At 47.3% G+C, this 12639-nt stretch overlaps 2 protein-coding genes across 2 annotated transcripts in view; one reads left to right on the plus strand and one right to left on the minus strand.

Annotated features, from left to right (window-relative positions):
• The window catches only part of LOC107114992 (phosphatidylinositol transfer protein beta isoform-like), a 24449-nt gene extending 22210 nt beyond the window's left edge, over positions 1–2239 (minus strand). The window contains exon 1 of the mRNA XM_015416601.1: positions 2094–2239. Within this exon, the coding sequence (XP_015272087.1) occupies positions 2094–2239 (146 nt within the window). The remainder of the gene's footprint in view (positions 1–2093) is intronic.
• A 470-nt stretch (positions 2240–2709) lies between these two features.
• Positions 2710–11754, plus strand: LOC107114993 (sulfotransferase 1C1-like). The gene is made up of 7 exons (XM_015416602.1): positions 2710–2794; positions 6412–6540; positions 6633–6730; positions 6833–6959; positions 7167–7261; positions 10236–10416; positions 11605–11754. Exons 1-7 carry the CDS (start codon positions 2710–2712, stop codon positions 11715–11717), a joined length of 828 nt encoding a protein of 275 aa, XP_015272088.1. The 3' UTR covers positions 11718–11754.
• The last annotated feature ends 885 nt before the right edge of the window (positions 11755–12639 follow it).

The raw sequence follows: 12639 nt of genomic DNA on the forward strand, positions 1-12639 counted from the left end.
GGGGGGGGGAGTGGAAACTCAGACAGTTCCCTGCGGTGAAATTTTGCGGGGGAAAGACGGGGTTTCTAGTAAGATTTGTATGCAAAGACAGATTTCTTAACACAGCAGTGGCAAGGCAGAATTCCTTGGAAGCTCTGTCTACGTCATGCAACCCGAGAAGGCAATGTCATATCTGAATTCAGAGGAACGGCGGGATAAAACAGGAGGGAAGCTTTCGCGGGCTTGTTTTGTTAGTCTTTAAAGCGCTGCCGGGTTTCTGTTTAGTCTTGCCAACCTCCAGGTGAGGGCTGGAAATCATCTGGAAGTGTATACCGTGAATAAAATTCTGTTGGTCTTCAAGGTGTCACTGCACTCAGACTTTGTTCTACTACAGAGATCCGTTTCCCTGGAGAAACCAAAGCCACCAAAAATCAAAATCTGCCCTCCCGAGGCTCCACCTTTAAGTCTCCGGGAATTTCCCAACCTGGAGTTGGCAACAATACTTTCCTGTTTGCTTAGAGGCTGTGTGTTTTTGCCTGTCATGCCCGGGGGTGTGGGGGGACGGGACGGGAAGTGGTGACTTTATATGGTATGAGAAACTGCTCTAGTGTGTGAATAACAGAACTGCAGGATTCTTGGGGAAATCAAAAGCACAATTGTATTCCAGAAGAAGCTTTCCTACACTAGAACACACTTCTTTAGGTGTAATGAATGGTTTTTCAGTGCTTGGTCATTTGACATGGGATGTCTGAAAAAAGTTAAACACCGGTGTCAAAGGGTCATGAAATGTAGGCTATACAAAATTAAATATAACAGCAACAACAATAATAAAAGGATGTGTCTGTCTGTCCTTCTGTGGTAGGTGCTGGACCTCCAAAATAAAAGTGAGGTGCCTCAGTATTGGCTATAGGCTTTAGGGTGATAATGGGAGTTGCCATGTCAGACATGAAGGAAGTAACAGCAGCAACAACAACAATAATGAAAGGATGTGTCTGTCTGTCTGTCCTTCTGTGGCAGACGCTGGACCTCCAAAAATAAAGTGAGGTGCCTCAGTATTGGCTATAGGCTTTAGGGTGATAATGGGAGTTGCCGTGTCAGACACGAAGGAAATGGGAATATCTTGACCCATGATCTCTGGAACTCTTTATTGGAAGTTATGGTTGTTTCGGACAGGCATAACTCACCCAAAAATGAATCTCTTTTTTTTTGCCATCAAATCTCAGCTGACTTATAGCAACCCGGTGAGGTTTTCAAGGCAAGAGAATTTCAAAGGGAGATTAGAAAGAGAGACTGTTGAATTGCAACTGCATCCACCTGGACTGAATCGAGACCCTGAGTTCCTGTCTCATTACCAGTGCTGATTTCTGTACACCTACTGGACTACTACTGGAGTCTTATTCTTTTCTACCTCATTAAAAGAAGATTGATGCCACTTATGCTGTTTGGGCCTGTGGGTCTATAGGGACAAAGTTGCGCTCTTGCTTATTGCAGGGTCTAGGCCCTGGGTATGTGTCTCCGTTGGGAGGTCCACTGTTGTTGGTTGAGAGCTTCTTGGAGTTTCCATGGGCATGTTCTTGATCCGTGTTGCATGGAACCATGAGCAGCCCCGTAGCTAGAGGTTTTCTGGGGAGGGGGCCTTGGGAGGCCCAGTAGCCAATTAAAACAAAGTTAATTAAATTAACTTTTATTTAAGTAGTGGGACTCCTTAGAATTCCTAAGGCAGCCCTGTACCCCCCCAGGCTCCAGGGCAAGGGGGGGTAATGCCCAGCAGCCATAGCTTCCCTCCACCCCCCCTCTGCAAGGACAGGCCTTCCCTGCAGAGCGTCTGCCCCCCCCAAGGAGCCCCAGTTCCTCTTCCCGCAGCATGGCACAAGGGGCAGCCTGACGTCTACCCTCGGCTACCCCCCCCCCAAGGAGCCCGATTTCCTCTTCCCACAGCATGGCACAAGGGGCAGCCTGACGTCCACCCTCGGCTCCCCCCCGGGGCTGGGAGAAGTGAGGCGTGCAGTGGCCGGGCTGGCCACAGAGCCGCTGCATGTGGGCTTGTTGGCACAATGGAGCGCAGCCAGGCGTGCCTGCCAGGGGTAAGAGGAAGCGGCAGTTTGCCTCCTTGCCTGGCCTGGCTGGGCTTATCTGCTGCTAGTGGAAGCCCAAGATGGAGGCTTCTCCTTGTACCATTCACGCTTGCTGCCTGTCCGGGCTGCTCTTTTAAGCCTAGCCTTGCTGCCGCCGCCGCTGCAGCTGCTTGTGCTGCTCTCATCCTCCCTGCCGACAGGCAATCGGGGGTGAGGTGGATCAGGGGGGAGGGGGAGCCATGGCTCGGGGAGGGGCCCATAAAAACCATTAGGGGGCCAGGCCCCGCGAGCCCCAGGGTAGCTACGGGCCTGACCATGAGGCTATTCAATCTTGTTCAAAACAGGATATGGAAGCAGCAGATCAAAAGTCTGCTATCACCAGATGTGATTATTTATTATGCAAGAAGATTACAGGTGTTTATACCCAAAACCTCAGTGGGAGCTGTTAACAGTAATCATAGCCATTGTTAGCAGCCAGAACGATCCGCTCTTAAGAGGTCAAAATGAATTACAGTCTGTCACTTGGCCTGAACTGTGATTTCATTTGAAAAAGCTGGTATGTAGCAGGCTAGGGAAACTTGGAATGGTTTCAAGCCTGACGGGGTGGAGATAATTTTTTTCTTCAAAATTGCCACTCTTTGGCATAATACTGATGATGATTACTTCTCGGATTGCTATCGACCCTGAGAAGAAGTTGGAATCACCATCGCAGAAGTCGAAGACCAACGTGAGCCCTCCACGTAACTAACAGAGGGGATATGATAGCCATCTTGAAGCCTCAGGAGGTTGGACCAGAACCAGTGGATTGAAATTAAATCAGAAGAGTTTTCAGCTAAACATCAGGAAGAATTTCCTGACAGATAGAGCAGTTCCCCAGTGGAACAGGATTCCTCGGGAGGTGGTGGGCTCTCCTTCTTTGGAAGTTTTTTTTTTTTGAACCCCCCGAAGGGGTATTTTTATTGTTTTTCAATAGACTACAAAACTACAAAGAAAAAATTGGGAAGGGACTACATCTATGGATAAAGGGCTTTTTCATTTGCAGCTCCGTTCTACTGGAACGAGCTTCCTGCCGAGATTAGAGCCCTGCGGGACTTGTCACAGTTCCGCAGGGCCGTGAAAACAGAACTTTTCAGGCAGGCGTTCCTTGCTTTGCACTGCTTCTATGTTAGTAAATTAGTTATCTTGAGAAGACTTTCTGAGCATCTTCATTTCTTCAAAGAGCAATTTTCAGAGTCCTTCTGCCCTTACTTTGGCTTTCTGTCTCTAAAATCCTTTGGAAGTTTTTAAGCAGAGGCTAGATGGGCATCTGACAGCAATGCCGTTTCCATGAATTTAGTCAGATCAGGAGTGGGAGGGCGGGAAGGAATGAGCCTGTGCTCAGCTCTCGTGGGCCTTTTCCTACATGCCCAGCGTAATGCCAAATGCCACTTTGGGGTCAGGAAGGAATTGTTCTCCAGGCCAGATTGGCACAGGGATCCTGGAGGGGTTTTTTTGCCTCCCTCTGGGCATAGAGCAGGGGTCACACTCACTGGGGAAGTGGGTGAGTAGCTGTGAATTTCCTGCGGTGTGCAGGAGATCGGGCTAGATGACTCTGGAGATCCTTCCAGCTCTGTTTCTAATAGATGCATTTATTTCTTTATTATTAAGTCATTTGTAACCCACTTTTCTTCAAAGGAAACGGTTGCCAACTCCTGGTTGGGAAATTCCTGGAGATTTGGGGGTGGAGCTGAAGGAGGACAGAATTTGGGGAGGGATCTCAGTAGCTACGTGAGTCCATAGAGACCACCCTCCAAAGCTGCCATTTTCTCCAGGGAACTGATCTTTGTAGTCTGGAGATCAGTTATAGTTCTGGGAGATCAGTTATAGTTCCCGTCCTCAACTGGAGGTTGGCAACCCTAGGCAGCATACATGACCCCCCCCTTTTATCTGTGCATTCTGGGAAATAAAGTGAGCTGAGAGAGAATGACTGACTAAAGGTCACCCACACTGTGGGGGTATGTGGGGGGGAGGTATTTGTGAATTTGCTGCATTGTGCAGGGGGTTGGACTAGATAACCCTGAAGGTCTCTTCCAACTCTTGTGATTCTTTGATTCTAACAAAGTCTGAGTCCAGTGGCACATTTAAGACCAACAAAGGTTTGTTCAAGGCATGACCTTCCATGTCCACACACACTTCCTCAAATACAATGAAATGGAATTTACCAGTCCATACATATAAGGCACAGGTTAAACAGCAAATTAGTATACAGCATAATGAAGACGTTTTAACGGATGCAAACAGGAATAACTATTATTTATTTATTTATTTATTCCATTAGATTTTTTACCCCGCCCTCCCAGCAAAGCTGACTCAGTTTATGAGTTGACCATTGTTTGGGTTTCATTTCAGGGAAAACCAGTGAAGAAAATAAAAATGTTGAAATTGGAGGTAGATGTGTAAATGTGTCATTCTTAATTGTGGAGTGCTAAGAGTAAGAGTGGAGCTGCGGTGGCTCAAGTGGTTAAGACGTTGAACTGCAGGCTGTGGAAGGTCGGTAGTTCAGCAGTTCGAGACCCGAGTGTGCCGCATGACGGAGTGGGCTCCCGTCTCTAGTTCCAGCTCCTGCCAACCTAGCAGTTCGAAAGCAAGAAATTGCAAGTAGATAAATAGGTACCACTTCAGTGGGAAGGTAACAGCGTTCTGTGCACCTTGGTGTTTAGTCATGCCGGCCACATGACCACGGAAACGTCTTCGGACAGCGCTGGCTCTTTGGCTTTGAAACGGAGATGAGCACCGCAACCGTAGAGTCGGATTCGACTGGCTTTCGAGCAAGGGAACCTTTACCTTTAAGAGTAATGACCTGAGACCTTGTTGTTATGCTATATCTGTCTCCTTTCAGGCATAGAGGTCACCCAGTACATTTCATGACAAGTGGGCCTCCCCGATCTTAGCCCAGTGCTCTAACCGTTACACAATGGAGGTAACAGTCTTTGAGATCTGTGAGGACTTATGCTAGAGTGGGCCCATAGAATTGCCAAGAATTGGACACGACTGAATGGCTAACCACAACAAATGCAGGAGAGGGAAGGACTTGGCAGTCCTTTTCCCTGTAAGAATTGCAGCTATTCTGTAATCAGACATTGTGTGCAGGAAGAACATTCACATGGAAGCTTGCTCACAGCCACGCTACCCTGTCCCGTTTGAGCTACAGCAAAATGAGGGGGTGCTTCAATTTGGGGGAGGTGGAAGTCCCAGGAGTCCCGCACACCATGCTTGGAATGAGCACATAATATGGAAGCAAAAAAAAAATTTCTGTGTTGATGATAAAAAGTCTATTTTAAAGGTGTTTCTTTTAAAGGAAGCTGTTGTGGTCCGTTTCCTAGCATAGCATATGCCAGAGAAGAAGTTTATTTGAGTGTGTGTATGTAAATCAAACCCTAAACTGCAGTTACAGTTGGGGAAAACACTCACACACAAGGGTGTAGACTTTCCAATTTCCCGGGGGGGGCTGGGGCTGGGCCAGAGGCATTGCTGTGCTAGGAGCAAGGGTGGCGAGCTTGCTCACAGCCACGCTACCCTGTCCTGTTTGAGCTACAGCAAAATGAGGAGATGCTTCAATTTGGGGGAGGTGGAAGCCCCAGGAGTCCCGCACACCATGCTTGAAATGAGCACATAATATGGAAGCAAAAAAATAAAAATAAATCTGTGTTGATGATAAAAACTCTATTTTAAAGGTGTTTCTTTTAAAGGAAGAAGAAGAAGAAGAGATTGGATTTATACCCCGCCCTTCACTACCCAAGGGAGTCTCAGAGCGGCTTACAAACTCCTTCCCCTCCCCACAACAGACACCCTGTGAGGTGGGTGGGGCTGACTAGGGGAACTCATTAGCATAACTCATTAGCATATGCCACCCCCCCTGACATAACCTGAAGTGTGTCATGAGGCCACACACCCCTGACATCACCAGAAGTGTGTCATAAGACCACACACCCCGCCCCCAACGTTCCCGGCCGCCGGTGCCAGCCTTGAAGCTCCACTGCCGAGCCTCATGAGGGGCCCGGCGGTGGACCTGCAAGGCCGGCAGGAGTGCAAGGAAGCCCCGCGAAGGCCCTCCCTGGCCCCAGGCAGGCAGGGGTGGGGAGAGGCAGGGAGGAAGCAACTTACCCTCCCTCTTCTCCTGCCTCCTCCTGGCTGAATGAGGGCCGGAAACGGGGCGGCCGGAAGCAGGGGGCGGGGCTTCATCATGTGCCCCCCCCGTACCTAGCCCGGGGGAACTGCGATCCCCCGCGATCCCCCTCGAAATGACCTCTGATGCTAGATGAAAAAGTAAACAGTCCTCAACATTGGTTGGTCATTCTGTCTCCTTCTGGATCTTCAGGTACCACATGGATGCAGGAGATTGTTGATCTGATTTGCGCTGGTGGCAATGTGGAAAAAGCACGGCGAGCTCCCACACATGTCCGGATTCCGTTTCTAGAAATCTGCTCCCCACCTCCTATGCCTTCAGGTAAGAAGAGGGGACCCAGTCATCTGGCATCGCTCTTCTAAGATCACTGCTTCAAGACTAACTCCTTCATCCCATCTCTGGTGTCCCTCCAGGGGTTGATTCACTGGTAAATGCACCGTCTCCTCGTGTTATCAAAACACACCTACCCTTCCAGCTTGTCCCCAAAAGCTTTTTGGAAAAGAATTGCAAAGTAAGTAAAAGTGTGGTACTCCCTTTCAGATTTGCACCCATCCCGTCAACTCGTTAATCCTGATTGACAGCCCCATACAAGGCTCTCTTTTGGCCCTTACAGATTATCTACGTTGCTCGCAATGCCAAGGACAACCTGGTCTCCTATTACTTCTTTGACCGGATGAATTTGACGCAGCCAGACCCAGGGCCTTGGGATGGCTATGTTAAGAAATTCATGGAGGGCACAGGTCCGTTTTGGGGTGGGAGGGCGATTATGCATTGAAGCGTTATGGGTTATATAGCAATGTCTCCAGGTCTCAAGCCACTGGGGGTCTAGCAGGTTAGAGGGCAAGTGTGTGGGAACAGACTCCTGAGATTTCTGGAACAGATTCTGGGGCAAAGTGTTCCAGGGGCAGGATTCCCAGGTCCTCACTCAGTCTTTATTAATCACACAGTTGCTTGGGGCTCTTGGTATGACCACGTCCGGCGTTACTGGGATGAGAGAGAAAACTATCGTATCCTGTACGTCTTCTATGAGGACATGAAAGAGGTTAGTCCAGATTAGGTTAGCATGTTGTGGATAGTGCAAACTGGTTTATAACACATTAATATCTTTATTTGTTATGTTATCTGTTCATTTACAGCTTAGCCATTTACTCTACTGACAAAAACTGTACTTTACAAAAATGCAAAAAGTACACAACATTCAGTAAGTTAAACAATGAACAAACATAAGAGTGACATAAGCGGCAAATAAGAAGTACTTAACCCAAGCTTAATGATGTTGCCCCCTCCTCTAGTTGCTGCCTCCTATGTTATTCATATGGAAGAAGTAGGGTTGCCACCTGCCTGCTGACACTTAGCTTAATGGTGTTGTGAGGGGGAACACAATACCATTAAGGCAAAAGTAAAGGTTTCCCTTGCTTGAGAGCTAGTCAAATCCGACTCTAGGGGTAGGGTTGCCAAGTCCCCCGCTCGAGAGGCCCGTTGCCCGCCAGCTCGAATTGGGCCGCTGGGTGGAACCCTGCCCCCAAAGTGCCAGATGTGCCAGATGACACCACCCGGAGCTGACATCATTGCGTCGGGCATGTTGCAGGGGAACGCTCTATCATTTGAGGGAAAACTCTATGGTTTTCCCTTGAATGATTGTGGCCCCGCCCCCAATGTGCCCAATGCGATGATGTCACTTCTGGGTGGCGTCATTGTGGCGCACGCACTGGAAGGATCCTGGTCATTTCTTAGAAGAGAAGATTATCAGGAATTATCAGAAAACACCATTCTGTACTTTTTCAAAACCACAACATCCTTGGCTGATCACATGTATCTTGTGGGAAAGCCGAAAGTTTCCTGTTATCACCAGGTGCGAATTTTCTTGATAACAGAAAGCAAAGTTAGCAGTTCCCTTAGTAACGGGCTGTTTGCAAGCATCTATTTCTTTATTTTGTTTTTCCTATTTGCAAAAGCAAATGCGTTCTGCATGCGTTTAGATGCTTCAGAGCTGGGGCCAGAGACGGGAGCTCCATCACGTGGCACTAGGGTCTCAAACTGCCGAACTACAGACCTTCCGGTCTGCAGCTAGGCATCTTAACCTTTGAGCCACCGTGACCCTTACAATACCATTATGTTGCATCAAAAAAGGATTTTAAAATTGTATTGAAATCCCTAGCAGGAACTTGGCAGCTGGCAGGAGAAACAAAAAATGGCCATTGGTGACAGAGTGACATCACTTCTGGAAAAACCTGGAAGTGACATCACACTTCTCTAGGAATAGTCGAAAACTCTGTGGTAAAAAGTATCTTAAGGTCAGGAGGCTGTCTTTGGGCAAGAAAATATTTGCCTCCCAATGCCTGTGAGAGGAGAATATCATTGTCCAGCATAGGTTGCTAATGATGATTGTTAATGATGTATTGAATAATGATTGTTAATGATGTGTTGAACTGGTTTGAGCTGAGAGGTATAACTGACCACCGGTGGTGTTTTGTTGTTTCATTTGGGCCTGTATTGTAGCAAGTCATCCATTGGTATCATTCTGTCTTTGTCAATCAGATTCCTTACTATGTCCAATGGGTATTATAATTCCAAGAATGTCTGTTGTACATCTAAGAGTAGCAAAACAACTGTGTGTAAAAATAATTTTTGCTTTACCTAAACAAAGATAATTAAACTATTGAAACTATTCGATGAAAATATCATAGACACAATTTATAAATACAAATTCCAAAGCTATTCATATACCAGTAATATCATCATTCAAATTCTCAAATCATCGGGCAAAAAACCCAAACATTCCCACAGTCCATCACAGGCTCAACTCTCTGTTGAAAGTGTGGTGTATTCAATGCAATGAAAACTGAATGTAAACTCACTCATTCAAACACCATACAAAGCTTCGTCCTGGGCAAGGATCCGAATTCCTTAATTCCCATTGATAGCCCAGGAAGAGCTGACCAATCACCTACCATCCAGTTCCCTGAGCGGGAACGTCTGTGATTGGACTTTATCTTGACAATCCTATTGGTGGTAATGTACAGTAGGGCGTGGCTACATTAGCCGGGAGAGTTTAAAAGAAGCACAGCTACAATGCAAAAGCTGTTCTGGTTATTCTGTTTATGGTTGTATTTCACGTTGCTCAATAAAGCTGAATCGTTAGCTGAAATCACTCTCTGACTCTTTATTAAGTAGCCGACTTAACAGAAAGTGCCTGGATGTCTTCAGTTTTCAGAAACAGAAGCCACGCTCCAAGTTGAAACTAGGCAATCGAGCCACTGATATCCAAAGACGGTAGTCCCAATGAAGTCCTCCTGTGGGCATGGTAGCAATGTTGTTCCATGTTTTGCCTGACAAAGCTTTCAAGGAGGAACCCCCTTCTCATAACAGGATATCACTGAAACCAAAACTTAGGCGTATTCTTCCAAAATACCTATTCAAGGCTTTCTTCTGGTTTGTAACTGCTCCTAGCTTGAACCACGCCTATCACACACGTTAAAATGCCTCCATCTAAGAGCAGCAGTCCTCAGACAAAGAAACTTCAAGGGGAAATTATTTGCAAATAAGGTCAGTCATAGACACAATTTTTTCATCCCATGCCATCTGAATCTTCAGGCCTGTTTCTGAGCTGAATAATGAAATATAACTTATGTACGCCCTGGGGATCTTTAAAAGCCAGGATATTGCCATGAAACATAATAGGGAGTTCTGAGCAGAGACAGAGTGCATATTCCTTTTTATGGGGTAACCATAGGCTGCCTTCATTAATCTGGGATTAAAAGACTGCATTCAGGTCAGGGGCTCTGAGGAACAATTTGAATAGCAAAATAGGAGTATTTTGACTCAGTTACATAAAATATATGTAGATACAAGCACAGAAATATGTAAGGGATCCAAAGGCCTTCCCCCTGAGGCGTGTGCCTCGTGATTTCCTGCATTCTTCCAGCACAATGGATCCTGCACAGAAGAAATTATGGGCAGGCTGCTACATTCTCTTCTGTCTCTCCCACTCATGTCATCCTGTTTGTTTTCATTAGAACCTGGCCCGTGAAGTCCGCCGTGTCACGGATTTCCTGGAGATTGACTTGCCTGAGGACACTGTGCAGAAGATCATCCATCACACCTCCTTCCAGGCCATGAAGGACAATCCAATGAGCAATTACAGTAGTTTCCCCGACGCCATCTTTGACAAGAAGATAGGCTCTTTTATGAGGAAAGGTGAGCATTTATTTATTCGGAAAATTTCTACGCAGCCTCTTCTGGGAAAGCTGCCCAAGGTGGCTTACAAATGAATTATGTAAGCTTTCCAAGATCTCAGGAAACATAGTTCCCAGCTGTTGGGATCCTGTTCTCTTCCTGATTTTGAAAACCAGAGAGGGGTTGCTTCTGCAAAACTGTATTGCTTTGGGGTTCTTTAGCACATCCACACAACATCGTTCCCTAATCATCAGCTTTCTATGCTTTGCTGAGATTTCCCCCAAACCTAGTTTGGTACTAGGGTCACCAGTTGCCAGCCTGTGGTGGACAACCTCATGCCCCTGCCTGCCCTCAGGTACTTGAGCGGGGGGAGGAAGCCTGGCGGTGAGGTACTGGATGATGTCACGGATGCAGTGACATCACTTCCAGTCACCATGTCACAACACTCTATTTCCTCAGTATCTGTAGTCTTTACCATAGAACTTGGGGGATTGCTAAACCGCTGCTGATGCAGTGAGATCACTTCCGGGTGATTACCCGGAAGTGATGCCACTGGATCAGTGAAGCTCCCCCTCCCCACAGTCTGTCCCCCAAAATCTCTTGGTGGTTGTCAGCACAGAGCTGGCAATAAATAATAATTACCGCAGTGGGTGTCGTATAGCCGGGAGATCCAAAAATTGGCTGGCAGCCTGAAATTCTAGCTCTTTTTGTGAGGAGCTAGGTTTATTTTTGGGGCTGAGAGAACTGTAACTGGTCCAAGGTCACCCAGCTGTCTTCAAGTGGAGGAGTAGGGAATCTGAACCCAGTTCTTCAGATTAGAGTCTGCTGCTCTTAACCACTACACCATTTTGGAAGGACTGCAGTGAAAGTGTGTTGCTATGCTAACTGGACAGAAAGATGTGCATTTTTGCAGGTCCCTCCTGCATCGGCACCATTTTCCTTGGCTTATTGACTTAGAAAAAAATAAGCACTATGCTGTTGACTGCTGTGTGAATTGTCATAGGGACTTTAATGGAGGACTATGCACATTCCTGTGGCAAAGTTGACCCATGGGTCTCCAGTAAGACCGGACAGCCACCCTGCCTCCATGAAAGGTGAATCCAGAAGGGTAGTAAAAATGTAGTGAAACTGGAACGACCCTGCTAGGATTTTGCAGTTGCCCATAACCCTCTGCTCTTTCCTCATCCTTTCCTGCATTCTCCCCCCTAGGTGAAGTTGGCGACTGGAAGAATTATTTTACAGTGGCTCAAAGGGAGGTGTTTGACGCCGATTACCTGCGCAAGATGGAAGGAACAACCCTGCACTTTCGTGACGTGTTATAGACTGAGAGAATTGTCTTTGCTGGGATTTTTATGTTAAGGGGCAAATGTTTTTCCCCCTCCTTGCATTGCATTTTTGAAATAATAAAAGCTGGTGCTATTAAATGCTGTATGTGCTAAAAATCTTGGGTGTTTTGGAGGAACAATAAATATGGGTTTTGAGGAGAGTAAAAAAAAACCCTGGCAGCTAGGAGACCTGGGTTCTCTGGATAAGGCTGGGGCCCAAGAGGAAGGAGGGCTAGGGGAGTCTAAACGGAACAGGAATGGTAGAAGCCTGTAAAAAACAGGGCTGCTAAGGTCTTTACAGGACTTTGCTCTGGTACTTATATCAGCAGTTAACAGTTAATCCTGCTTATCTCACCTTTCGATTGCTGAAGCTGCTTTTTAAGGCACAAGAGCAGACTGGGCTCCCCCCCCCCTGCGAATAGCATTATGGAAAATGCAGAAGAAAGTGAAAAAATGTTTTGAGAAATTGCAGGTCCAGCCTAGGAACTGTTGCATCTCAGTGTGATGAGCAAACTGACAGCAGGCTCCTCCCCTCTGAACTGGAAGCCAGAGCTGGACTGTCCTCCTTGGCTTCACACCTCAAGCCAGGTCTGGCCCCCCTCTATCCAGAAGCCTCATAGGCGTGTGGTCCAGCCTGTGAGGGACCAAGAGCACCTCCTGAGCCATTTCTGCCTCTCCACTCCCGTTCTACACCCCCAAGGCTGGAGCTTCCCAACACCTGAGGGTCAGCTGGCTGTCAAAGAGCCTGCTGTCAGGGGCCTGCCTCTTAAAGGGCCAGCTGCCATTGAGCAGCTGGCTGGTATGCAACTCTCTATAATGGTGCAGTAGTCATCCCACTGAGCCTGATGGATGCTAGGCTTGACCCTGTGGGGGGCTAAGAAGGATGGGGGGGCAAGGTGTTGTCTCCACCGCCACCCTC

This window comes from Gekko japonicus, unplaced genomic scaffold, assembly GCF_001447785.1.
Source record: "Gekko japonicus isolate JY-2015 unplaced genomic scaffold, Gekko_japonicus_V1.1 scaffold4322, whole genome shotgun sequence".
NCBI classification, from domain to species: Eukaryota; Metazoa; Chordata; class Lepidosauria; order Squamata; family Gekkonidae; genus Gekko; species Gekko japonicus.

What these genes read in the sequence shown, in the direction of transcription:
- LOC107114993 (XM_015416602.1), top strand. Translation starts at nt 2,710, where the DNA reads ATGATTACTTCTCGGATTGCTATCGACCCTGAGAAGAAGTTGGAATCA. An exon ending in GACCAACGTGAGCCCTCCAC is followed by an intron (nt 2,795 to 6,411) that starts GTAACTAACAGA and finishes CTGGATCTTCAG; the next exon opens with GTACCACATGGATGCAGGAG. An exon ending in TTTTGGAAAAGAATTGCAAA is followed by an intron (nt 6,731 to 6,832) that starts GTAAGTAAAAGT and finishes TGGCCCTTACAG; the next exon opens with ATTATCTACGTTGCTCGCAA.